General features: G+C 42.9%; 1 protein-coding gene across 1 annotated transcript; it reads right to left on the minus strand.

The window, feature by feature from the left end:
* Positions 1-114: 114 nt before the first annotated feature.
* On the minus strand, positions 115-27,826 carry ccne2 (cyclin E2). Its single transcript, XM_060823688.1, has 12 exons — positions 27,781-27,826; positions 26,958-26,993; positions 26,799-26,877; positions 26,650-26,712; positions 24,896-25,050; positions 13,161-13,296; positions 12,026-12,172; positions 9,929-10,024; positions 7,530-7,664; positions 6,176-6,287; positions 3,136-3,293; positions 115-1,642 (listed from the first exon to the last, which is right to left on the minus strand). The coding sequence occupies exons 2-12, from the start codon at positions 26,969-26,971 to the stop codon at positions 1,526-1,528; spliced, it is 1,212 nt and encodes a 403-aa protein (XP_060679671.1). The 5' UTR covers positions 26,972-26,993; positions 27,781-27,826; the 3' UTR covers positions 115-1,525.

The following is a 27,826-nucleotide window of genomic DNA, read 5'->3' on the forward strand; positions in this document are numbered from 1 at the left end:
TTAAATAATTAATACATTTGGTTATGTTTTGGGACTGGTTCATAAAGTATTTCTGTCTACAGTGTAGATGTGAAAAATGAAAATTATAGCACATTCAAATGTTTAAAATCTCACAGCACCTAGTATTTATTTCATAGTACTGCATCTTAATACATACAGTTAAAGACATCCAGCTGGTATTTAGCTTACATTTCAAATGTTCATATTTTCTTAGAGCATTGAAAATGTATTTTTATAGTGGTGTTGGATAGCTATGTAGCAGTAGCTATGTAATTCCTGTACATTTTTACAAAGCTATTTACAATAATACATTAAAATCATGTAGGTTTCTCTTTGGCAGTGAAATTTCAGTTGTTTAGTCCAGCTGTGAGGCATGAATTGCTGTGAAATGCTAATAGTTTATGTACCAACTATACAAAATCTTATTGTACATGGTTCCGTTTAGACATTGCCGTATATACAAATTAGAGCTCGAACAGAACTCTCCACTCTCATACCTGCACAACACATGTATGTGCAGATTACATTTCCCTCAGCAAGAAACCACTACCCAGTTTAGTCATCCACTTAAGAGTCCAGTATTTAACCATTCTGAAAGAGGAAAACAGCACCAGTACAGGTCCAAAGTGTAGCCCTGCATTTAAAAATTAAAGTACAAAAACTATATGTACAGTTAGTGCCAGCATGCATCAATTGTCATAAAAAGTTGGTGTACATATTGGAATGTAGTTGGAAGTAGATTTTTTCCCCAACACGGACTAATATTTCATCCAAGTGAGCATTTGTCATTCACAGTCGTAGCTTAAAAGATGGTATGTAAAAACATACATCAACGATGAATGAGGTCCTTCAACAATGTGCTGAACTATGGCTGCAAAATATTGGGAGGAGAAAGACATGAAAGCTAGCTGCAAGTTGTAAGATGTCTTTCCCTCCATTGTAAACATGGAAGGCAAATCTCTGCTCCCTCACAGATTCAAATCTCCCATCTAAAACACTAAGTTTCACAGTTCAGTTTCATAATACTTTCTGCCAAGAATTCAAATCTCATAACTCTGCTTTCTGGAATTTCTGATGAAACTGTCCACTGGTCTTTCAACTGTTCAGAATTAGCAGGTTTTCATATTTCTTCAGAGGAAAGTAATTGAAGTTAAATGGATTGGCTCAAGTCACCTTTTGATGTGCAGACTGAACAGAAATTATGGTTCACCATCAAATGAACTTCACTGGCTCTTGTTAGTTATTCCCCCTTCCTCAAATAGTCCCAACAGATTAGTCCCTTGGGCAGAAGCAGAGTGTTGTTCTGGTGCTAGTATCTAGCTTACTTGCTCTTTAAAAACAACTTTAAAACATTAGATGATGCATTGCTGTAGTTTTTTTTATATAAAATTAAAAACTTTGGTCTGCTCAAGTTTCCAGATACCTTTTGTGGCAGTAATATAGCCCAAGCTCACAGTATGCAATTCCACAGTTCTCCAATATTGAGTCCCAGCTTTTTGCTCTTCCAGTAAATTCATTCATTCATTCAATATGTTGAACCAGCCAATGGCTTCTCAGTACTTTTAGGTGGAGTCAGGATTCCTCCTATGGACACAGGGGATAGCCTTGCAGTACACTCTGCTTTCCTAATGTGCGCTTCCTCCTAAAAGCAAAGAAAGTGGGTGTGGGTTTTTGAATAAGTGATTCTAGGTAGTATTTACAACAAAGTATATATTCATCCATGTGAAGTATGAGCATCATGTCTAAAGCTCACAGAACATGAGAATTATGGATGGTAAAAACAATTGAATAGTTTTCACTAAAATGTTCTTCATCTGGATTAACTGAAACTCAGACTCAGCAACTGACCATTATTAATGTATCTCAGTATTTTATGATCTTAAACTAGAAGTAAAGGGACTAAAAACTGAAATCCCCTGGACCTCACGTGCTACATCCTGGGATATCAGAAGTAGTAACTACCAGAGGTAGTGGATACACTGGTGGTAATCTTCCAAGAATCCTTAGTATTAGAAAACGTCCAATGTAATACCTTTATAAATCAAGGGAAGACAAAAAGAAACAAACAACTTGGGTAACTATAGACTGGTTAGCTAAACATACACTGTCTAATTTTCCCATTAATGTATGTAAAGGATGTCATAGCCAAGCATTTAGAAATAAGAGTATGATGAAACGGAGTCAGCATAGTTTCACAAAGGGGAAATTGTGCCTGACAAATTTAGGATTGAGTTAACAAGCAGGATGGATAACAGGGAAGCAGCTGATGTAATGTATTTGAATTTCCAGGAGATGTGTAATAAGTTACCACACATTAGGCTATATACTTAAAACGGTAAGAATCCATGGTGTTGGAGGTATTATGTTAGCATGGATTGACCAATTAACAGAAAGTAGTAGTGGTTGCATAAAAGGGACATTTTCGTGGATGAAAAAAACTGAAATTATTTAAATGGAAAAAAGACTGCAGAAAGCTACAGCCTAGAGGTATTTGGGAATCATTGTACATCACAAAAAAGCCAGTACAAAGTGTCAGTGGGCATTAAGGAAGGCAAATGGAATGTCGGCTTTATTATTTCAAAGGGAGTGTGATATAAAAAAAAATGGAAATCTTGCTAAAATTTATACAAAGTATTATCCAGACCACCCTTTACTAAATTTTCACCTCTTAAAATGCATCTATAACCTACTACTTTGACCATTCGGCACACAAGTACATCCAATGGCTTGGTTCTAAACAAGAAACAAAAACAAATTGCTGGTGAAACTCAACAGGTGATGGTATCAGAGAAGAAAGCACAGTTAACATTGAGTCTCGTGACTCTTCACAGCAGAAGAACAGTTATGCTGAAGAATCACTGGACTCTGTTAACTTCACTTTCTTCCCACAGAACCTGCTAGACAGATTTGTTTCTATTCTTGTTGAGCACCATGAGGAGGAATTGTTCAAGGATTTACATGCAAAACCTTCCTGACAAAGAATTAAGGCTGCTGTTTGGGATAGGTGGCTTTGTATACTTAATCAGACAAGGACAGAACAACAGGTTGCTAATGAAGACAAAATGGGAAAGTGTCCAGAGATTTTTTTTAAGAATCAATCCTCTGCATCTTAGTAATCAGTGAAAAATAACTCACCAGCAAATCTAAGTACTTAGTATGCGTTTGGATGTTGTGTCTGTCTTCATCTGTCACTTGCTTGAAATCTCTTAATTTTATTGGCTCACCTTCACTCAGGGTTTTAGCAAAAGGGACCATCCAGTTAAAACATGCAGAGATGCTGTCCCATTCCAGGCCTAGAAACAAAATAATATGTGGATAAGTTACCTAATTAGGAGTAAAGTCTAAGTAAAAACACAACTTTATCATGCTGATGCTTTTATAAAGAATAGGACTTGTTACACAAAGGATTGCAAGAGCTACACAAGAGGGATTGGTTTACTATCTAGAATGCCTGTATCACTATTTCTTATGCTCACTGAAATCCTGAAGATTGAAGCTGATTCAACTGCATCAAGCTTTGATTTGTAGAACTCCAAAGTTGTCTTAAGAGTTTGGCCAAAGTATTATACTGGTAAGGACAAGGTTTGGGTATATCAGGTCCAGGGTGTACTGCAGTCCATCAATCTATTAGATATCCTGTTTTGCTCATTTTTAATCACATCTCTTTACACATCAAGCCACGTGCTTAGAGTGTGAAAAACACAAGCAATCTTACAACTTTTAGGAATGGAATAATTCTCGGACTAGCATAGAGATATGCTACAGAACATGCTCTTGTACACTAGGAGAAAGTGAGGACTGCAGATGCTGGAGATCAGAGTTAAAAAGTGTGGCACTGGAAAAGCACAGCCAGAGGGGCAGCATCTGAGGAGAGGGAGAGTTCATGTTTGAGCATAAGTTCTTCATTCGGGATGTGGAAGGACCCAAGGGATCTGAGAGATAAATGGGAGGTGGGAAGGGGGAGGCAGGGAAGAGATAGCTGGGAATGTAACAGGAGGTGGGGGTGATGGTGATAGGTCAGAGTGGAAGATGGAGCACATAGGTGGGAAGGAAGATGGACAGGTAGGACAGATGAAGAGGGTGGTCCTGAGTTGGTGGTTGGGTCTGGGATAATGTGGGGGGAGGGGGAGGAAACAGGTGAAATTGACACTGATCCCTTGTAGTTGGAGGGTCCCAAGGCAGATGAGCATTCTTGCTCCAGGTGTCAGGTGGCTAGAATCTGACAGTAGAGGCAGCATAGGACCTGCATGTCCTTGGCTGAGTGGGAGGAAGAGTTGAAGTGTTCAACCACAGGGCAGTGGGGTTTAGTGTCCTAGAGATGTTCTCTGAAACATTCTGCAAGTGGTCTCCCCAATGTAGAGGGAACCACAGCAGGAGCAATGGACACAATAGATGACATGTGGAGGTGCAGGTAAATCTCTGTTGGTTGTGGAGGATCCTTTGAGAAAGTACTGCAGAACAGCCAAAGCTGTTGTGGGCAGTACAGTGGTTAGCACTACAGCCTCACAGTGCCATGGTCTTGGATTTGATTCCAACCTCACACGACTGTCTGCAGAGTTTGCACATTGTCTGCATGGGTTTCCTCCTGATACTCCAGTCCAAGGATGTGCAAGTTAGGTGCAATTACATTAGATTCCCTACAGTGTGGAAACAGGCCCTTCAGCCCAACCCTAGTCATACTAAACTGCCCACAGTATTCAGGGATGTGTAGGTTCAGTGTATCGGTTGGTGGGTAAATATAGAATAATAGGGTAAGGGAATGGGTCTGGGTGGGTTGCTCTTCGGAGTTGAGCTGAATTGCCTGTTTTCGCACTGTAGGGATTCTAAAGCAGGGTAGGACAGATCAAGAGGGTGTTCCTGAGTTGGAGGGTTGGGTCTGGGATAAGGGGGGGGGGGGGGGGGGGTGGAAAGAGGGGAGAGGAGGAAACAGGTGAAATTGACATTGATCCTTTGTAGTTGGAGGGTCCCAAGGCAGATGTGCATTCTTCCTCCAGGCCTCAGGTGGCTAAAATCTGACAGTAGAGGCAGCATAGGACCTGCATGTCCTTGGCTGAGTGGGAGGAGGAGTTGAAGTGTTCAGCCACAGGGTGGTGGGGTTTAGTGTCCTAGAGATGTTCTCTGAAACGTTCCGCAAGTAATCTCTCCAACGTAGAGGGGACCAAGCGGGAGCAATGGACACAGTAGATGACGTGGAGGTGCAGGTAAATCTCTGTTGGATGTGTCAAATACATTGTTCCATGCATTGTACTCATTTGTATTTATACCTGATCCCTATATTCCAAATATTGACCTTTTATATATTGCAATGATTAGAACTGGGTGGAAGTATTGTTTCCCCTTAGGAATCTGGGTTCCAATAAAGATCACCCAGTTCAGGATAAATTTGGACAGCTTCAATCTAATGCCTAATTATTTTTTTAAAAAATTGCTCATGGGTTGTGGGCATAATTAATTGCCTATTCGAAGTTGGACCTGACCAGGTAAGGATGGCAGACTTTGTTCCTGTAAAGATATTAGTGATGCAGATGGATTTCATGACAAATTGACAACAGTGGTGATATGGTCGCCATTAGGCTAGTTTATTTATGCCACTTTTTTAAAAATTGAATTTACATTTTGATTTTAACTCATGTTCAGAACATTAACCTGGGGTTCTAGATTACTAGACCAGTGGCATCAGTACTGTACCACCACTCTCCCCATAGTAATATTTGTTGTGACAGACAAGAAAATACAAATACTGCAGCATTTCAGCCTGTCTGACATTCTGGTGTCTTAGAATATCAACTTCCCATCCCAGAAAACCATGTAATCAGCAAGGAAAAATAATAAACAAGACTGAAAAATAGCAGCAAAATAGTGTATGATTAGAGCTGGGACTGAATCTTGATTATTCCTGAACTCTGTGAGTCAATGAATTGGAACTAGGCTGAGACCACTATGGCATTGATTAATGTTATAGAATGATCTCCATTCCAAACAAAAACTGACAAGCTATTCATTGAAGGGACACTCACATATAGAGCATACCAGTCTCCTGTATTTTGCTCTCAATCATTCAGGCAGTACCTAAGTGTGCTGTTGCTTTGCTGGTTTGGAGCTTTACAGAAAGAAATCAAAACTACATGTAAGCAATCAATCAACTATACATCTGAAACAGCAAGAATTTCCATACCTGATGCCTTGAAAGTGTCTTCTGTAGATGTGTAGTGGCACACAGCAGCAGCAGCTAAAGCACCATATGGGAAACTCAAACTCTCAACATCAAGGATACACAGATCTAAAAGCTGTACAGAGAAAGTTTAAGAAAAGATGAGCAATACTATTTCACTGTTCTCATAAAATCTGCTCTTTGAGAACAGCAAAGATGAAGTAGAACATTTTAGCATCTGGATTCTAAAACGAGTTTAAAAAATGTGCATCACTCTAAACAGCCTGATCACTAGCAAACATCTTCAATAGATCCCACATTCAGTCAAGGTTTAGGTGCAGATGTTACATGAAAGAGGAGGATTTTTCATAAATGCAGTGAAAATTGGTTATCTAATAGCAAGTCATAAATATACCCACAAATGCTAAAGATGGGGTCGAATGAGCAGAGCAAAAAATGGAAGAAAATGGAGGGAGGTCAGTAGGAACATATTTGATGGTGTACAATTTGACAAGTCTTTTGAAAGTGGAACCAGGCAAAAGAGGGATCGATTCAAACTTAAAATCAATATCAAATTGGCAGCAGGGTGGCTCAGTGGTTAGCACTGCTGCCTCAGTGCCAGGGACCTGGGTAAGATTCTACTTTTGGACGACTATGTGTGGTATTTGCACATTCTCCCTAGTGTGTGAATTTTCTTCTGGTGCTCCAGTTACCTCCCAAAGTCAAAGATTTGCAGGTTGGGTGGATTGGCCACGTTAAATTGCTCAGTGTCCAGGGACGTGCAGGCTAGGTGGATTAGCCATGGGAAATGCAGGGTTACAGGGACAGGGTAGGGAGCTGGGATGCTCTTTGCAGGGGTAGTGTAGACTCTATGGGCTGAATGGCCTGCTTTCACACTGTGGGCATTGAATGATTCTATCAAAGTGACACCAAGAGCAGGAAGAGGCCAGAGACAATGCAGCAGCCACTGCATCTTGTCATCAAATACCAACATCACTGACAGGGTTGCAGTGAGGAAAGTACATGTTTCCTATTTGAAAGCATTAGTACTATTTCAGTTGAAGTTGTTATAGATATTGCTATCCATAACACTAAATTATGGTTTAGTGAAATACAAAGATCTTCAACAAAAGCTTGAGTTTCAAAAGAAAGATACTTAGTTGAGAAAAATATCAAGGCATCGATAATGGTTTCAAGTGTGAAAGAATAAATATTCAAATTGAAATACAGAATTTGTTCATTATTCATGATTTTGGTCAATTAGCAACTTCACATTAAGTAGTTTGCACTGCAAAAGAAAAAACATTCAGTGGACAGTTGCAGAATTTTAAACAGCAATACTGGCACTTGCTTCACAATACTGAAGTTAAGTAATTACCTGAGCAATCTGTATAAAAGTTTCTTGAGAATACTGCGGTAGCGACATTTTCGGTATCTCTTTTAAACAGATAATTTGAAGATAAAGATTCAACCAGCAAATAATAGTCACTGGACACAGCTCCCAGTTTAAGGCCTTTAAAAAAGAAATATACACACAGCATTGTGTGAAATTGTATTGGTAAGTTTGTCAGCATTTTCCCTGACACACTTGTTATGTAATTACAACAAAGATCCTCACAGGAGTTTGACAGCTTCCTCTATTTTTAAGAATCCTCAATGTCTTTTTGTTTTCAAAAGGAACTTCTCTATTAGTCCCACTGTCTTCAAACCTTGTGTTTGTTCACCCCTGTCTCTGTTCCTTCAGCCCATAAATACTATATCAGTTCAGCCCAATTATATCTTTCCATTCCACCAAAAACACTTTATACTGCTCTATGTTGAATCTCATTGCTATATCTTCCAGTTCATATTTATGTCCCAAAGTTTTTAAATTCTGTCCTGTGCACCCAAGTCCAATTAATATGTACCAGATATAAAAGAAATAGTACTTGGATTAAAACAATATACATTTAAAACAGTGATTACAACCTGACCCCCAAACAAAATCAAGTGTATACAGTCATGGAGTCCGAGATGTACAGCACGGAAATAGATCCTTCGATCCAACCTGTCCATGCCGACCACCTATCCCAACTCAATCTAGTCCTACCTGCCAGCACTCGGCCATATCCCTCTAAACCCTTCCTATCCATATACCCATCCAAATGCCTTTTAAATGTTGCAATTGTACTAGCCTCCACCACTTCCTCTGGCAGCTCATTCCATACATGTACTACCCTTTGCGTGATAAAATTGCCCCTTAGTTCTCTTTTATATCTTTCCCCTCTCACCCTGACCTATGCCTTCTAGTGCTGTACTCCCCCACCCCAGGGAAAAGACTTCGCCTATTTATCCTATCCATGCCCCTCAATTTTATGAACTTCTATAAGGCCACCCCTCAGCCTCCGATGCTCCAGGGAACACAGCCCCAGCCTGTTCAGCCTCTCCCTACAGCTCAAATCCTCCAATCCTGGCAACATTCTTGTAAGTCTTTTCTGAACCCTTTCAAGTTTCACAACATCCTTCTGATAGGAAGGAGACCAGAATTACACACAATATTTGAACAGTGACCTAACCAATGTCCTGTACAGCTGCAACATGACCTCCCAATTATTTCCATATAAAAATAGGTTCACCACTGTTCTGCTTTCGTCCCTTGACCAATTTCATACAAGTGTTTCCACTGACCAGGGCTTTTCCTCCCTCTGTCTGATTGGTGGCCTCCCATTCTTTACACTCCAGCACTCAAGGGGCAGGGACTTCGCTCATGAAAATTTCATGGACAGGGACATAAAATAACCAAAACTGCTCATGAATCGTGCTCTTATCTTTAAAGGACTGAATACAAGGGGTTAGAAGTCATTCTTTTACTTGTCAAAGCTCTGGATAGACCACAACTAGAGCACTGTAAGCAGTTCTTCACATGACACCTTAGGAAGCAGATACAGATGCTGAACAGAATTCAGTTCGCATTTATAAAATTGTTACTTGGACTCCAAGGGTTAAATTATGTTGGATCAAACTAAAGTGGTTTCCTTGAAATTTAACTTTAAATAGTGATTTGATCGAAGCTCTAAGACAGTAAAGGGGAACAAAGAAATTATTTTGCCCCATTTCCACTTGTTGAGGAGTTAAAGTCCCCTGGTCAAACTTGCACAGAACATTCCAAGAATGAAATTAGGTGACTCTTTTACAGGGAAATTATCAAAAAAAAATAGTGTGGAAGTTTCTTCCCGGAGTAAAGGTTGATGCTATGTCAATTGATAAGGAATTAAGGAGCAAAGATGGGTGCCTCGATTATATCGAATGATGAAACCACTCCATTTCTTAAATTCCTCCATAAATTCCACTCCATGCATCCAATCTTGGATCAAGGTCTGCTCTTTCATGATCACCTCTATCCTTATTAATCTCTACTGATACTCAGTCCTCTAAATCTCATGTTGAATATCCTATCAGGATTGTGCTCTAATTGTGTCCATCTCTACAACCCCTTTGAGAATGGAGTCCTTTCAACCCTACTTGAAGTGAATTCTCCTCCCCTTTGCCCTTACATTAGCAACTATGGTTTTGTACCATACAAGTTATGTACACTAATTCAGTCCCCAAAAATCTCCACCTCACCATTACTTGAATCGGTTCCTTTAAGTGCACATTAAATCCAAATCTTTCTTTAATGTCATTTCTTGAATTTCCATTCTATTTTTAAACATCAATAAGAGCACAACCGCCCTTAAAGTCATGGACTCTATTTTCTATGATCCACCATTGTGCAAATGTCTACGTCAGGCTGCTCACCTTTAAAATGATCAATTCCATATCAAGTATTTCAGTTTCTGTACATGCACCATCTGTGATATATGCAAACTCATTCAATTTTGGAGGGTAGATTTCCTAAAACAAAATGAATGATGTTTGAATTATGCAAAAACAAACTGTCAAGTAAGTTCAACAAAGTTATTTCCATGTCAAATCTTGTGACAAGATTTATTTTAATTCATGGAATACATGCAGTCAGAAGGTATTTGGTTTTTTAAACATTTTGGTTAGAAGACCCATTTTCAAATGGATTGGTTATCATACCATCCTCAGTCCCTTGTCTAAGCACATACTATACAATAAGAACGTCCATATGGAATGTTAAGAGCAATTAACTAAGTTACGTATGCTTGCTGCTCACCACATGGTCTATCAATCTTTAGAGTAGTAATAGATAACACTCAAATGATGGATAAAGTATTGACCAAAGTTTGCCTCTGAATAGCTTTTCTCACCAATCAGAAAAAAGAAAGATTATTTCTTCCCTTATTGGGACCATGTGTTAAAGAGTTCATAGATCACAATAAATTAGAATTAATTGTAGAAACCAATAGTGCATTATGTGTTGTGAAACCCAAGCCTAGCTCTTCCAGTACCTATTCCACTTCACAAACTGGATGCGACTAGCTGGTGTGAACATCCAATAAACGACAAAATCATTTTGTGTGTAAAAACCAAAAAAAACTTAGAGAGGCCGTGCTCATCAAGAATGTTTCAGATAAAATTTGTAATGAAGGTATTCAAGTGTACAGACCCTTGGAAAGCTACTTCAACAACAATTTAACAATGAGTGACTCGGGCACAAGTTCTTAAACAGTTTGGAGATATTATTTCTTTAAATTGCACTGGAATTTAATGTCCTCCCATGTTGGAGACAGGTAAGTCTTTTTGAGGGAGCTGGGAGGAAATGGTAGATCTATTTAAACAGTATAGTGGGTGCAAAGTAGGAAGCCCACCACCTCTTCCTGGATGAAGCATCTGTGAGCGGCCACGTGGCCAGCCTTCCTCCTTCTTGCGCCAACGGAGGCCTTGAAAGTGCTTAAGAGCCTCAACATCCCACTGCCAGTATTAATTCAAACAATCAATGGGAGACCCTGCTATTTGGGAAGCCAGAAAAGCAAACCCTGTCATGATTGTTCATGGGAGCATTCAGAGAGCCATCCTGTTGCTGCCAATCTTCTTCTTCACCTTTCTCCCCTCTGCCTGGCTCCAAACGCCATCCTAGGCCTTTGCTGGGCATAGCACTAACAGCAGCCAGCGACTCCCTAGTGACACTACCAAGAGATGTTTGTACCTGCCACTCCTTGATCCTGGGGAAATGATATTGCCCACTTAGGTCCCTAAGTGCCTTTATTTGACAGGCCTTCTCAAAGTTAGGTATATCAAGGCTGTCGTCAACTCTCAAGGAATACTGAATGATTCCAATACAGCGTTTCTCGCCCGTAAGTGACGGACACTTACGGACGATTCCAATACAGTTTCAAGTGACAATCAACAACTTCAGTGCATTAAAAAAAATTTGCAACAGTGAGAGCTTCACCACCTCCATTAACTCCTTTCCCATAAATACTCCATCTATCACAGGGTGTCAGGAGTTCTGCTTTCGCCATTATTCAGTCTCTCAGCACACAGCACTCATTGGTTCAGTAAGCTGGAAACTGGCATCTCCCAGCCTGTTATCGATTAGCAGAGGAATGATCCCAAATGACAGTGATTCAAGGCTATAATGGCAGAGACTAACCCAGTCAGACTCCAACTGGAACTTCGGTGTCACTCTGTGCACCCTATGGTAATATTTTCATCTGCTTATTAACAGTATAATACATTTTATTTAAAGGTTCACATTAGACTGAATTGGGGGAAATATTTGTCCCCTTTGAAATATTTTTAGCCACTAAAATAAACTTCAGTTAAAAACTTGGGTGAGCTACTAGTATTTCCTGGTAAGGTGAAGGCTGCAAACATTAAGTTCATGCAGTTCTTGTTTAATGACCTACTTTCAGATTACAGGGGGACAGGTGAACTATTCAGTAGCACATCGATGCTGATCAGCAGCCAGTGGACGTGTGCGCTTACCTCCAGTTTTGCGGCAATGAACAGTGAGGAGATGCCAATGAGTTGCAGTTTGCTTTTATGTATATTCTCTTGAGTAAACATGAACCGATCAAAAAAATCCTGAGCAAGGTAAAAGGTTTCTCTATGGAGCGTGTAGACCTCGCAAACCTGTAAAATTGGTTTGAAAAAAGAAATTAAACAGTGGACTGAAATAAGCAAAATATAAAATTTGAGTCGCGCTGGCAAGACCAAAAGTTATTGCCTCGGAAAGGTAGTGGTGAGCCATCTCCTTGAACTGCTGTGTGGCACCTGGTAGGAAATTCAGCAGTTTTAATCTAGTTATAATCAAGGAATACGCAAGTCAGGATGGTGTAGGATTTAGAGGTAGTGGCTTTCTCAACATCTACTAACCTTATCACTCTGGATGACAGAAGGTGAGAACCTGAAAGTTGCTCTTAAGACTTGGTGAGTTTTGCAGTGCATCTTAAGACAAAACATACAGCAGCAAGGATGCAGTAGTGGAGGGGAGTGAATGTTGATTACAGATGGGGTACCAAATGTCCTGGATGGCTCGGAGCTTTTGAGTGCTTTTGGAGTTGCACTCATTTCAAGAAGTGGGGATCGCATCACACTCTTGACTTGTGCCTGATAGAACAGGCTTTAGGGATTCAGGAGACAATGTAGAATGCTCAGCTTCCAATCTACTCTTATGTTTATATGGCTAGTGTTAGAAAGGCAGATTTAGCCAATGTTTTTAATATTAAGATCATATAGTTGTCAATTACTTACCAAGCTTGCTAGAAATTTGCTGCCGAGAGTGTAGGGAAGGGGTAAACATTCCCTTTTCCCATGGTCACTTGGTTTGTAATGCAAGTGTTAAAATACCAGAACATTTTTTAATAAGTCACTGCTTCAGTGACAATACTTAAGATAAACACTGGCCCAGCCAGTGGCACCCACACATGAATGAATTTTAAAAAGATTCAAACATCTATAAGCTAGAAGGTAATTCTCTTAAATCGGAGTTTAGTTCAAAAGAGTGAAATGACCCAACTTACCAGCTTTTAGTAGTAAGTAATACTGAATTATTCCAATACAGTTTCAAGTGACAATCAACAACTTCAGTGCATTAAAAAAAATTACAACAGCGACTAACCTCTATGAGCCAATCCAATAAAATTGCTCTCATTTTCGGCTGCAAGGATGGATGTAGCAAGAGAACATTTTTGTTGTGAGTATACTTGATTTCCTTTTCCATCATATTTGACCACACATCTTCAGAGCTTCCCCAGCTACAGATAAAATTGTTTCAAATACAAGTTATGAAAACACCAAATGTAGAATAGCATTTGCTTTTGAAGCTGACATTTCACAAGTTTAAAACAGAGTTAACATTTTTTCCTATTCATACTGATCTCCAGGATTTTCTTTTCATACTACAATAAAGAAACTCTTACTATACCCCATCACCACCTTGCTTTATAATCTTGAAGAAAACCCAATCAGTCCTTCATCAGCAAAAGTTCAGAGACCTCAGCAGCATTCAAAAGTTGAAGACTTATAAATTCTGTACCCTTTCAGTCTGCCTATTCTGTATTCACGATTCCATTCCCAGTCAAATCTCTCATGAGACCATAAAACGAAGGAGCAGAATTTAGGCCATTCCACCCATCGAGTCTGCTCCATTCAATCATGGCTGAAAAATTTCTCAACCCTGTTCTCCCACCTTGTCCCCATAGCCCTCGATACCCAGGAACCTATCTCAGTCTTAAAGATACTCAATGGCCTGGCCTCCACAGCCTTCTGTGGCAGTGAATTACATAGATTCACCACTCTCTGGCTGAAGGAGTTTCTCATTATCTCCATTCTAAAGCATCTTCCCTTTAATCTAAGGCTATGCCCTTGGGTCCTAGTGTCTCCTACCAAGGGAAGCATCTTCCCAACAACCACTCTATCCAGACCATTCAGTAAATTTCAATTACATCCCCCCTGCCTCTAAACTCAAGTGTTAAGCTTTTCATTCCTGGGACCATTCTCATGGACCTCCTCTGAACACACTCCAGTGCCAGTACATCCTTCCTGAGATATGGGCCCAAAAGCTGTGCACAATACTCCAAATGTGGTCTGACCAGAGCCTCAGAAGTACATCTTTTTTTTTATATTCAAGTCCTCAAAATAAATGCCACCACTGCATTTGCCTTCCTAACTGACTCAACCTGCAAGTTTACCTTGAGAAGCCTGGACTATAACTCTCAAGTCTCTTTGTACTTCAGACTTTTGAACATTTTCCCCCCCATTAAGAAAATAGGCCATGCCTCTATTCTTCCTACCAAAGTATACGACCTCACACTTCCCCACATTGTACTCCATCTGCCATTTCTTTGCCTGCTCTCCTAACCTGTCAAAAATCTTTCTGCAGCCTCTCATCTCCTCAATGTTACCTGTCCCTCTATCTTTGTATCATCTGCAAACATAGCCAGAATGCCCTTAGTTCCTTCACCTAGATTGTTAATGTATAACGTGAAAAGTTGAGCCTTGCAGAACACCACTTGTCACCAGCTGCCATCCTGTGAAGGACCCTTTTATCCCCACTCTCTGCTCTCTGCCAGACAGCCAAGCTTCTATCCATGCTAGCACCTTGCCTCTGACACCTCTGTTTGAGATGACCTGAAAATTTCCATAGTTTCACATTATGTAAATCTCTATTTCCAAGATTCTTGGACTGTCACCAAATCCATAGGCTTCATCTAACTTCTAGGAGTCTGTTGCTTCTGCTCACAAGCTGCTAGGGTAGCTTTTGGATTTTTCATAATTTAACTCTTTGTACTGTATCCTGGATCAGACCTTGGTGGAATAAATTTCATCTGTCAGTTTGAGCTCATGTAAAGGTGATGCGTATTTCAGCACAGATCCAGTAGGAGAGCAATGAGCTGGAAGTGCCACATTCAGGTTGGCCGGTCAAGGACACTTCACAGACCTTGGTTTTTGTTTAAGAACAGTTTTTTGTTAGGGCTAAATAAAAATGATTTTTTTTCTTTGAAAAACAAAACCTGGCAAAGTGCAACAGTCTTGGGTCTCAAAACTGAATCTAACAAAGCAATATATTGTACACATGCACCCACAAATTTGGTGGTTTCCTATTCTAATTGAAACTGCAGGAAAGACAATTTCCTGGAGGTGTGCATGTGCTCAAGTTATGACGGGCAGCCGCACAGGTAAAGAGAGTAGTTCATAAAGCATGTAATATTCTCGTCTTCATTAATGAGGGCATATTGTACAAGAGCAGGAAGGATATATTGAACTTCTAAAGGTCACTGATTTCACCTCAGCTAGAACATTGTATACAGTTCTGATCACCACACTTTAGGAAGGATGAGAGTGCAGAGCAATTTACAAGAATGGGTTTCTGGATGAGAAATGTCAGATGTAAAAATAGACTGCAACTGTTTGGACTGTTATTCCTAAAGTGAAGTAGGCCAAGAGGAGATTAATAGAAGGGGTGTAGACAGTAAATAGGGAGAGCAGTCCCCGTACATACAAGGATCAAGAACCAGAAAAAGCAAAAACAAGGTGGATCACAGAATCCTTACAGTGTGGAAGCAGGCCATTTGACCCATCAAATTCACACTGACTGTCCAAACAACATTGCACCCAGACCCACTGCTGTCACCTATCCCTGTAACCCTGCATTTCTAATGGCTAATCCACCTAGCCTACATCCCTGGAAACTATGAGCAATTCAGCATGGCCAATCCACCTAACTTGCTTGTCTTTGCAATGTGCGAGGAAACCAAAACAACCGAAGGAAACCCAGGCAGACAGAGATTGTGCAAACTCCACACAGCCAGTCACCAGAGGGTGGAATTGAATCTGGGTCTCTGGCACTGAGGCAGCAGTGCTAACCACGGAGTCACCATGCTGGCCCAATGAGGAAGAAAGGTTTTTCACAAAGTCAGTGATTGGGACCTGGAATACATTGGAGGCAGTTCAATTAAGAAATCTCAATGGGTGCTGGACTATTACTTAAATAGAAGTAAAGCTCATGTTTACAGAGAAAAGGCAGGAAATTGGCATTCAGCCAAAATGCTCAAGAAGCTAATGAGGACAGAGTAGGCTGAATGGCCTCTTCTGTACTGTAGCAATTCAATGGTTGTGAAGACCAGAAGATCGTGAAGTGGTTCCTGTCAATATTCAAAGATGAAAACTGGACAAAAAAATCCTTTAAAAATGAGAACAGTATATTAAATTAGATACACATGTCATAACTTGGAATCAGTTCAGAAACCTGAGCCCTTTGATTTTTATAAATGACTTGGATAAGGAAGCGGAAGGGTGGGTTAGTAGGTTTGCCAATGACACAAAGGTTGGAGGACCTGTGGATTGTGTGGAGAGTGGTCATAGGTTCCAAAAGGACATTGACCGGATGCAGAACGGAGTCAAAAAGCGTGGTGCTGGAAAAGCACAGTCAGACAGCATCCGAGGAGCAGGAGAGTCAACACTTCGAGCAAAAGCTCTTCATCAGGAATGTAGGGGTCGCCCAAGTGGGCTGAGAGATAAATGGGGGATGGGGGGGGGGAATGGGGGTTTAGGGCTGGGGAAGGTAGTAGGAATGAGATAGGTAGATGAAGATGGGGGGGGTGGAGGTGATGGTGATAGGACGAAAACGGAGGGTGGAGCGAATAGGTGGGAAGGAAGACGGATGGGACAGTTCGAGAGGGCAGTGCAGAGTTGGAGGTTGGATCTGAGATTGGGGGGGGGGGGGAAAGAGAGGAAACTAGTGAAAATCGACATTGATCTTGTGCGGTTGGAGCGTCCCAAGGCAGAAAGGAGGCATTCTTCCTCGAGGCATCTGGTGGCTAGGGTTTGGCAGTGTAGGTGGCTCAGGACTTGCATGTCCTTGGCAGAATGGGAGCGGGAGTTGAAGTGTTCAGCTACAGGGTAGTGGGGTTGTTTAGTGAGTGTGTCCCAGAGATGCTCTCTGAAATATTCCGCAAGTTGGCCTCCTGTCTCCTCAATGTATAGGGGACCACATCAAGAACAACTGACAGTAGATGCGTGTGGAGGTGCACAAAAGTTCTGTCACATGTGGAAGAATCCTTTGGGGCCTTGGACAGAGGTCAGGAGGGAGGGTTTTTCACTTCTAACAGTGGCAGGGGAAGATGACAGGAGTCGAAGGTGGGTTGGTGGGGGATGTGGAACTAACAAGGAATCATGGAGGGAATGGACTTAGAGTCAGAGGTGTACAGCAAGGAAACAGACCCTTCAGCCCCACTCGTCCTGCCGACCAGATATCCCAACCCAATCTAGTCCTACCTGCCAGCACCCTGCCCATATCCCTCCAAACCCTTCCTATTCATGTACCTAACCAGATGTCCTTTAAATGTTGCAATTGTACCAGCCTCCACCACTTCCTCTGGCAGATCATTCCATACATGTGCCACCCTCTGCATGAAAGAGTTGCCTCTGCAGTCTCTTTTATATCTTTCCCCTCTCACTAAACCTATGCCCTCTAGTTCTGGACTCCCCGAACCCAAGGAAAAGACCTTGTCTATTTATGCTGTCTATGCCCCTCATGATTTTGTAAACCTCTATAACATCATCCCTCAGCCTCCAATGCTCCAGGGAAAACAGCCCCAGCCTATTCAACCTGTTCCCCTAGCTCAAATCCTCCAACCCTGGCAACATCTTTGTAAATCTTTTCTGAACCCTTTCAGGTTTCACAACAGCTTTCCAATAGGAAGGAGACCAGAATTGCATGCAATAGTACAAAAGTGCCCTAACCAATGTTCTGTACAGCTGCAGCATAACCTCCCAAATCCTGTACGCAATACTCTGACCAATAAAGGAAAGCATACCAAACACCTTCTTCACTATCCTATCTACCTGCGACTCCACTTTCAAGGAGCTATGAACCCACACGCCAAGGTATCTTTGTTCAGCAACACTCCCTAGGACGTGACCATTAAGTGTGTACGTCCTGCTTTCCCAAAATGCAGCACCTCACATTTATAAAGAAATTCCATCTGCCACTTCTCAGCCCATTGACCCGTCTGATCAAGAACCCATTGTAATCGGAGGTAACCTTCTTTGCTGTCCAATACACCTCCAATTTTGGTGTCATCTGCAAATTTACTAACTATACCTCGTAATCACCCATCCAAAATCATTTATATAAATGATAAGTAGTTGGACCTAGCACAGATCCTGTGGCACTCCACTGGTGACAGGCCTGCATCTGAAAAACAACCCTCCACCACCACCCCCTGTCTTCTACCTTTGAGCCAGTTCTGTATCCAAAATGGCAAGTTCTCCCTGTATTCCATGAGATCTAACCTTGCTAATCAGTCTCCCATGGAATGACTTGTCAAATGCCTTACTGAAGTCCATATAGACCACGTCTACCACTATGCCATCATCAATCTTCATTGTTTTGAAGAAGTAACACTCAAGTTTGAGAGACATGATTTCCCACACACACAACCATGTTGATTATTCCTAATCAGTCCTTGCCTTTCCAAATAGATTTACATCCGGTTCCTCAGGATTCCCTCCAACAACTTGCCCGCCACCGACGTCAGACTCACCAGTCTATAGTTCCCTGGCTTGTCTTTACCACCCTTCTTAAACAGCGGCACCACATTTGCCAACCTCCAGTCTTCCAGCACCTCACCTGTGACTATCAATGATACAAATATCTCAGCAAAGGGCGCAGCAAGCACTTCCCTAGCTTCCCAGAGTTCTAGGGTACACCTGATCAGGTTCTGGGGATTTATCCACTTCCTTGCATTTCAAGACATCCAGCATCTCCTCCTTTGTAATATGGACATTTTTCAAGATGTCACCATTTATTTCCCCACATTCTATACCTTCCAGGTCCTTTTCCACAGTAAACACTGATGCAAATACTCATTTAGAAACCCCTCCCATCTCCTGCAGTTCCACACAAAGGCCGCCTTGCTGACCTTTGCTATTCTCTCCCTAGTTACCCTTTTGTCCTTAATGTATTTGTAAAAACCCTTTGGATTCTTCTTAATTCTATTTGCCAAAGCTACCTCATGTCCCCATTTTGCCCTCCGTATTTCTCTCTCAAGTATACTCCTACTGCCTTTATACTCTAAGGATTCATTTGATCCAACTTGTCTATATCAGACCTAGGCTTCCTTCTTTTTCTTAACCAAACCCTCAATTTCTTTAAGTAAAGTGAGGTCTGCAGATGCTGGAGATCAGAGCTGAAAATGTGTTGCTGGTTAAAGCACAGCAGGTCAGGCAGCATCCAAGGAACAGGAAATTCGACGTTTCGGGCCAGAGCCCTTCATCAGGAATGAGGAGAGTGTGCCAGGCAGGCTAAGATAAAAGGTAGGGAGGAGGGACTTGGGGGAGGGGCGATGGAGATGTGATAGGTGGAAGGAGGTCAAGGTGAGGGTGATAGGCCGGAGTGGGGTGGGGGCGGAGAGGTCAGGAAGAAGATTGCAGGTTAGGAGGGCGGTGCCGAGTTGAGGGAACTGACTGAGACAAGGTGGGGGGAGGGGAAATGAGGAAACTGGAGAAATCTGAGTTCATTCCTTGTGGTTGGAGGGTTCCCAGGCGGAAGATGAGGCGCTCTTCCTCCAGCCGTCGTGTTGTTATGTTCTGCCGATGGAGGAGTCCAAGGACCTGCATGTCCTCGGTGGGGTGGGAGGGAGAGTTAAAGTGTTGAGCCATGGGGTGGTTGGGTTGGTTGGTCCGGGTGTCTCAGATGTGTTCCCTGAAGCGTTCCGCAAGTAGGTGGCCCGTCTCCCGAACGTAGGTGGGGAGTTCTTGGACTAAAGGGGACAGAACCGTGTCAAGGTACGCGGAGATGAGTTCGGTGGGGCAGGAGCAGGCTGAGACAATGGGTCGGCCTGGGCAGTCAAGTTTGTGGATTTTGGGCAGGAGGTAGAAACGGGCGGTGCGGGGTTGTGGGACTATGAGGTTGGAGGCGGTGGATGGGAAATCCCCTGAAGTGATGAGGTTATGGATGGTCTGGGAGATGATGGTTTGGTGGTGGGAGGTGGGGTCATGGTCAAGGGGGCGATAAGAGGAGGCGTCTGCGAGCTGGCGTTTGGCCTCAGCGGTATAAAGGTCGGTGCGCCAAACTACTACCGCACCTCCCTTGTCTGCGGGTTTGATGGTGAGGTTGGGGTTGGAGCGGAGGGAGTGGAGGGCTGCACGTTCTGAGGGTGAGAGGTTGAAGTCGGTGAGAGGGGTGGACAGGTTGAGTCGGTTAATGTCGCAGCGGCAGTTGGCTATAAATAGATCGAGGGTGGGTAAGACGCCAGCACGGGGTGTCCAGGTGGATGGGGTGTGTTGGAAGCGGGACAAGGGGTCGTCAGAGGGTGGGCGGGAGTCTTGGTTGTAACTCCATGATTTTCGCTCCATGGTTCCTCCATGATTTTCACTTCCCCGGTCCCCAACGCCTTATCTTCATGATGGACACCATCCACGCCCTCCAACTCCTCCATGATTTTCGCTTCCCCGGTCCCCAACACCTTATCTTCACGATGGACATCCAGTCCCTGTACACCTCCATCCCCCATCACGAAGAACTCAAAGCCCTCCGCTTCTTCCTTTCCCGCCGCACCAACCAGTACCCTTCCACTGACACCCTCCTTCGACTGACTGAACTGGTCCTCACCCTGAATAACTTCTCTTTCCAATCCTCCCACTTCCTCCAAACCAAAGGAGTTGCCATGGGCACCCGCATGGGCCCCAGCTATGCCTGTCTCTTCGTAGGATATGTGGAACAGTCCATCTTCTGCAACTACACTGGCACCACCCCCCACCTTTTCCTCCGCTACATCGATGACTGTATCGGCGCTGCCTCGTGCTCCCACAAGGAGGTTGAACAGTTCATCAACTTTACCAACACCTTCCATCCCGACCTCAAATTCACCTGGACTGTCTCAGACTCCTCCCTCCCCTTCCTAGACCTTTCCATTTCTATCTCGGGCGACCGACTCAACACAGACATCTACTATAAACCGACTGACTCCCACAGCTACCTGGACTACACCTCCTCCCACCCTGCCCCCTGTAAAAACGCCATCCCTTATTCCCAATTCTTTCGTCTCTGCCACATCTGCTCCCAGGAGGACCAGTTCCAATACTGTACAGCCCAGATGGCCTCCTTCTTCAAGGACCGCAGATTTCCCCCAGACGTGATCGACGATGCCCTCCACCACATCTCTTCCACTTCCCGCTCCTCCGCCCTTGAGCCCCGCTCCTCCAACCGCCACCAAGACAGAACCCCACTGGTTCTCACCTACCACCCCACTAACCTCCGTATACAGCGTATCATCCACCGTCATTTCCGCCACCTCCAAATGGACCCCACCACCAGGGATATATTTCCCTCCCCTCCCCTATCAGCGTTCCGCAAAGACCACTCTCTTCATGACTCCCTTGTCAGGTCCACACCCCGCACCAACCCAACCTCCACTCCCGGCATCTTCCCCTGCAACCGCAGGAAATGTAAAACTTGCGCCCACACCTCCCCCCTTACTTCTCCCCAAGGCCCCAAGGGATCCTTCCATATCCGCCACAAATTCACCTGCACCTCCACACACATCATCTATTGCATCCGCTGCACCCGATGTGGCCTCCTCTATATTGGGGAGACGGGCCGCCTACTAGCGGAACGCTTCAGGGAACACCTCAGGGACGCCCGGACCAACCAACCCAACCACCCCATGGCTCAACACTTCAATTCCCCCTCCCACTCCACCGAGGACATGCAGGTCCTTGGACTCCTCCATCGGCAGAACATAACAACACAACGGTTGGAGGAAGAGCACCTCATCTTCCGCCTGGGAACCCTCCAACCACAAGGAATGAACTCATTTCTCCAGTTTCCTCATTTCCCCTCCCCCCACCTTGTCTCAGTCGGTTCCCTCAACTCAGCACCGCCCTCCTAACCTGCAATCTTATTCCTGACCTCTTCCCCCCCCCACTCCAGCCTATCACCCTCACCTTGACCTCCTTCCACCTATCACATCTCCATCGCCCCTCCCCCAAGTCCCTCCTCATCTACCTTTTATCTTAGCCTGCCTGGCACCCTCTCCTCATTCCTGATGAAGGGCGCTGGCCCGAAACATCGAATTTCCTGTTCCTTGGATGCTGCCTGACCTGCTGTGCTTTAACCAGCAACACATTTTCACCTCAATTTCTTTAGTCATCCAGCATTCCCTATACCTACCAACCTTTCCTTTCACCCTAACAAGAATATACTTTCTCTGGATTCTCGTTATCTCACTTCTAAAGGCTTCCCATTTTCCAGTCATCTCTTCACCTGCAAACATCTGCCCCAATCAGCTTTTGAAAGTTCTTCCCCAATACTGTCAAAATAGGCCTTCCTCCAATTTAGAACTTCAACTTTTAGATCTGATCTATCCTTTTCCATTACTATTTTAAAACTAATAGAATGATGGTCGCTGGCCCCAAAGTGTTCCCCCACTGACACCTCAGTCACCTGCCCCGCCTTATTTCCCAAGAGTAGGTCACGTTTTGCATCTTCGCTAGTAGGTACATCCACAAACTGAAATCAGAAAATTGTCTTCTACACTCCTAACAAATTCTTCTCTATACAAACCCTTAACATTATGGCAGTCCCAGTCTATGTTTGGAAATCCCCAACCATAACCACCCTATTATTCTTACAGATAGCTGAGATCTCTTTACAAGTTGGTTTCTCAATTTCCCTCTGACTATCAGGGAGTCTATAATACAGTTCAAATAAGGTGATCATCCCTTTCTTATTTCTCAGTTCAACCCAAATAACTTCTCTGGATGCATTTCTGGGAATATCCTCCCTGAGTACAGCTGTAATGTAATCCTTCATCAAAAAACTCCCCCTCCTCTTGCCTCCCTTTATCGTTCCTGTAGCATTTGTATCCTGGAACATTAAGATGCCAGTCCTGTCCATCCCTGAGCCACGTTTCTGTAAATGCTATGACATCACAGTCCCATGTTCCTAACCATACCCTGAGTTCAACTGCTTTCCCTGTTAGGCCTCTTGCATTGAAATAAATGCAGTTTATTTTATCAGTTCTACCTTGGCCCTGACTGTTTGGCTCACTTCTTTTCTTAACAGTACCAGTTTCAGATTGATCTCTTTCCTCAGTAGCTCCCTGGGTCGCAACCTCCACTTTAATAGTTTAAATCCTCCTGAGCAGCTCTAGCAGATCTCCCTGCCAGCATGTTAGTGTCCTTCCAATTCAAGTGCAATCCGTCCTTCTTGTTCAGGTCACTTCTACCCCAGAAGAGATTCCAATGATATAAAGATGTGAATCCTTCTCCCATACACCAGCTTCTCAGCCATGCATTCATCTGCTCTATCCTCCTATTCCTACCCTCACTAGCTTGCAGCACTGGGAGCAATCCAGATATTACTATTCTTGAGGAGCTCCTTTTTAAATTCCTGCCTAACTCTCTCTTCTCCCTTCAGAAGATCATCCTTTTGCCTTCCCATCAGTTCCCATGTGTACAATCACCTCCTGCTGCTTCCTCTCCCCCTTGAGAACACTCAGCACCCTCTGAGACATCCTTGATCCTGGCACCAGGGAAGCAACACACCATCTGATTTTTCGCTGTTGGCCATTGAAACGTCTATCTGTGCCTCAGACTAGATAATTGGTCTCTGTAGAGTGAAGATAGAGGTGGGAAGGGAAATAAATCCCTGGTGGTGGAGTCTGTTTGTAGGTAGTGGAAATTGGCAGAGGATGATGTGTTGCATCAGGAGGTTGGTGGGGTGGAAGGTGAGGACCAGGGGAGTTCGGTCCTTGTTTCGATTGGAGGGGTGGGGTCCAACGGCAGAGGTCTGGTGGGATTGAAGTCAATGCCGGTGTTGAGTTGGTCACCATAAATGGAGATGGAGAGGTCCTGGATGGAGCGGAAGGTGTCTAAGATGATCCAGGTGAATTTGAGGTCAGGTTGGAAGGTATTAGTTTAGTTGATGAACTGTTCAACCTCCTTGTGGGAGCACGAGGTGGCACCGATACAGTCAGTCATCGATATAGTGGAGGAAAAGGTGGGGAATGGTGCCGGTGTAGCTGCGGAAGATAGACTGTTCCACATGCCCCAAGAGGCAGGCGTACCTAGGGCCCATGAATTACCTATCCACTTCACCCTGACCTATCACCATCACCACCCACCTTCATCTACCCAGGGAACATTCCCAGTGACCTTCCCAACCCCCTCATTAGCAGGAAGATTGAGTTTAAGAGCTGCAAGGTTACGCTGCAACTCTATAGAGTCCAGGAGACCACACTTGGAATATTGTGTTCAGTCCTTGTCACCTTGTTATAGGAAAGACGTGGAAGCTTTGAAGAGGGTGCAGAGGAGATTTAACAAGATGCTGCCTGGACTGGAGGGCATGTATAATGAAGGAGGGTTGAGGGAGTTAAGGCTTTTCTCATTGGAGAGAAGAATGACACATTACTTGATACAGGTGTACAAGATGTTGACAGGCATAGATCAAGTGGATAGACAGACACTTTTTCCCAGGGTGGAAATGTTCATCACGAGGGGGCATAATTTTAAAGGTCATTGGAGGAAGGTTTAGGGGACAAGTCAGAGGTTCTTTACACAGATAATGGTTGGTAGTAGAGTCAGATACATTAGAGACATTTAAGCAACTCTTAGAGGGAAATGGAAGTTAGTACAATGAAATTAGAGAATCTTAGAAGATCGTCTGATCTTAGAGGAGAAAAAAGGCCAGTACAACATCGAGGGTCAAAGGGCCTGTACTGTGCTGTTCTATGTTCTAACTCAGTAGATTTAGAAATTGAGTTCATGTTTAAGGCATTTCCAGAAAAACTTAATAGTTAATTAATTGTTGGACACGAATCTGCAGTCAGTCTTTATCTTGGTACTCACCTAAGAGGTGGTAGAGGTGATTTGGTTAGAAATAGGTTTTTAAACCTATATTGTGAGAACCTGGAAAAGTCTTCAGTGACATCAGCATCTTTGTGTGGCGTGGGGATAAGGACGCAAGGACTAACACCTCCAGGTACTATAGGTGTCCAGCAACTCTAAAAAACAAAGTTAAATGAAATAAATGATCAGTGGAGATCTGACCAGCATACATATAGAAGGGAACTTTACTGTGATGCATATTTGACAAAGTGCTCCCTCTGCAGGCTCCAGAAGAAGGTACAATCCTGTTAATTTCCCTTTATAAATTATAGGTCAGTATTAACATTCCCTTTAATGATAAAACTAAGTGAACTCCAGATTAGAAATGCATTAAAACAGCAAACACCAACCCGCATTGTTTAGTTTACAAGTTAAATGTAAAAATCAAGCCAGAAATCAAAACCTTTGGATTTTTTTTGAAAAATAAAGAAGTTAGAGGGGAACGTCAACAAAGCTACATGCAATTTAGCGGTCTCTTAACAGTGTTGAAAGGAAATAACACTGACAATAAAGTAATATTCAAAAGGCGGACAGCGCAGTGTTACTGAATCCACAATGTGACGGGAGCAGTAGCAATCAAGACTGAAGAAAGCCCTGCGCAAAGAGTGCCCCCTCTCCTAGCCATGGCCAGAATTTCTGTAACAGTTCAGGCAGATTCCACTGCCCTTTTTTTTATAAAGACGTTTGCGAGGGAAAACTTCCCGCGTTTATTCATTTCCGACTTAATTTAACACGTAAATTTAGACATTTCAACTCCCGATTTCACCGTTTCATACAAATTTCCACACGGAATCCCTTTGGTAGCAAATTATGGGTCATTTTGCGGAGTTTTACTGGTCACGAAATTTCACCCCAAGAAACCCTGGGGCAACGTCCGAATGGAACGCCACGTCTTAAAATTAAAACCTTGGGACTCAATAAGCAATTTTAATAATGAACCTATTTCTAGATTTCTCAGGCAATGCAATATATATAGCCCTTAACAACACAGCACCCAAACCTCAGTCTAAGTTCAACTTGGTCAAAAACAAAATACCAGTAAAAGTTTGGACAATATTTATTTTTAAAAACACATTTCTATAGATTGTATGGTTTCTAGATTTTATTTTTTAACTATAGTCTGTATAAGTGAAACAAAAACGCAGAGTTCATAGAAGGCGGGCGCGCCACTAACAAGCACCTCCCACAAGAAGCAGGAACCGGCTGTTTGGTAGCGCGCAAACTCCCTGTGCTCAAAGTTAAGGACACTTCATTCATCCTTACAGTCTGCAAAGGGCAGCTAGCTACCGATAGCATGAATGGAAGATTATTTCACACTGTCATTATGTCGAGGCAAAAATGTTACTATTCAAGTCCAGCATCACCAGTCTCAGTGAGGTGTCTCCCCTTGTCAAGCACCACCACATTTTTGGAATCGTTATCTGCAGGAGCAGAGAGCTGGGTGGCCACCAAATCCCGCCTGCTTAGCTTCGGTTTTGGAGACTCCTTTTGCGTGACCTACCGTGCAATTTTTTTTAAAAGGCTTAATATTATCACAAGGAATATACACAAGGTGACAAATTATATAATGCCATATTATACACACGTGTCTTTTCTACACTGGACACTGCCTAACCAAGAGAAATTGTTCAAATGTATATTCACAGTAACATTTTTCATGTATGGTAGTTCTGAATATGATTCGCTGCAGCATAATACTGCTATGGATCACCCACCTGTATCTGGAACTGTTGTCGTCTCTTGCTCACTTCTGTTTCATGGTTATGATCACTACATTCCTGAAAAATATAAAATGGTCACTGCATTAACCAGTTACTATAATACATTTGGTTTAAAGCATTGGTAATAGTGTCTCACTACTCACTTCGGGTTTCCTTTTCTTTGACTGAATGGTGTCATCCTTTTGTTCCTCTGATTTTGCCTGCTTGGCTTGCAAACGATCACTACACACAAAATTGCATTTAAGTATGAATTCTCTTAACTTTCTCTAAGTATATAATTATAATAAAGGAGCATTTCTTACCTGCGCCTCGACATCCTCTTCAATAAATGTAAAACCCTGAAAGCATAACATTGAGAAATATGACATATTGTATTAATAGTGTATAAACGAGGCATTATATTAGCCACATGACACTGGCTTCCTGCTATCAAAAGCTAGTGCACTTTTTAGTGAAATCCACAAAACATCGATTAAATTTAAAATTTCAATTTTAAAATTATTTTTACAAAGCGTATTTTTGTTTGGAAACTGCAATGGGCGCATAAGCAATCAATTTCAACTTTTTGATTATATTCATAAAAATGCCATTCCCACAGCAAAGTTCTATTTTTATCTCTGTCCTTTATATTTTTTCACCAATTAACTGAATGTTAACATATGAAAAGTACATTCATTGCAATTTCCAAGTTATTTTATCTCGCACCCGGTTCCGCGCCAATTTACACAGAGCGGGTAAAGCCTGGATTGGACACTTGCTCACTTCTTCACTGCCCAGCCGCCAAATCAATAAAACCCTGATCTTTCACAAAGAAGAGTCAGCACAGCTTAAGTCTCAGGCTCACTGGAATCTGCTCCATGGGATGTACGTAGAGCCATCGCGAACCTAAAACTAATGTTATATACATACACACACAGATACAGCCAGAGAACCGGTGTGTAAAATGAGCACAGTTCTGAACAGTAACCGGCGCTAGTTTCCGCTCATAGAATTTTTTAAAAGGTCTGTCATCTGCATCAGTTCCACTTCATGCTTCCTTTTCTCCTCCAGATCATTAATATTATCGATCTGAACTAAATAAGCCTTTTTATGGCCACAGATGCTATGTCCCACTGCTGTCCTTACCCTAGATGCTGATCTGCTCAGAAATATCTCAGCTGGCGCCGGCGCC

This window comes from Hemiscyllium ocellatum, chromosome 4, assembly GCF_020745735.1.
Source record: "Hemiscyllium ocellatum isolate sHemOce1 chromosome 4, sHemOce1.pat.X.cur, whole genome shotgun sequence".
Taxonomy (NCBI): domain Eukaryota; kingdom Metazoa; phylum Chordata; class Chondrichthyes; order Orectolobiformes; family Hemiscylliidae; genus Hemiscyllium; species Hemiscyllium ocellatum.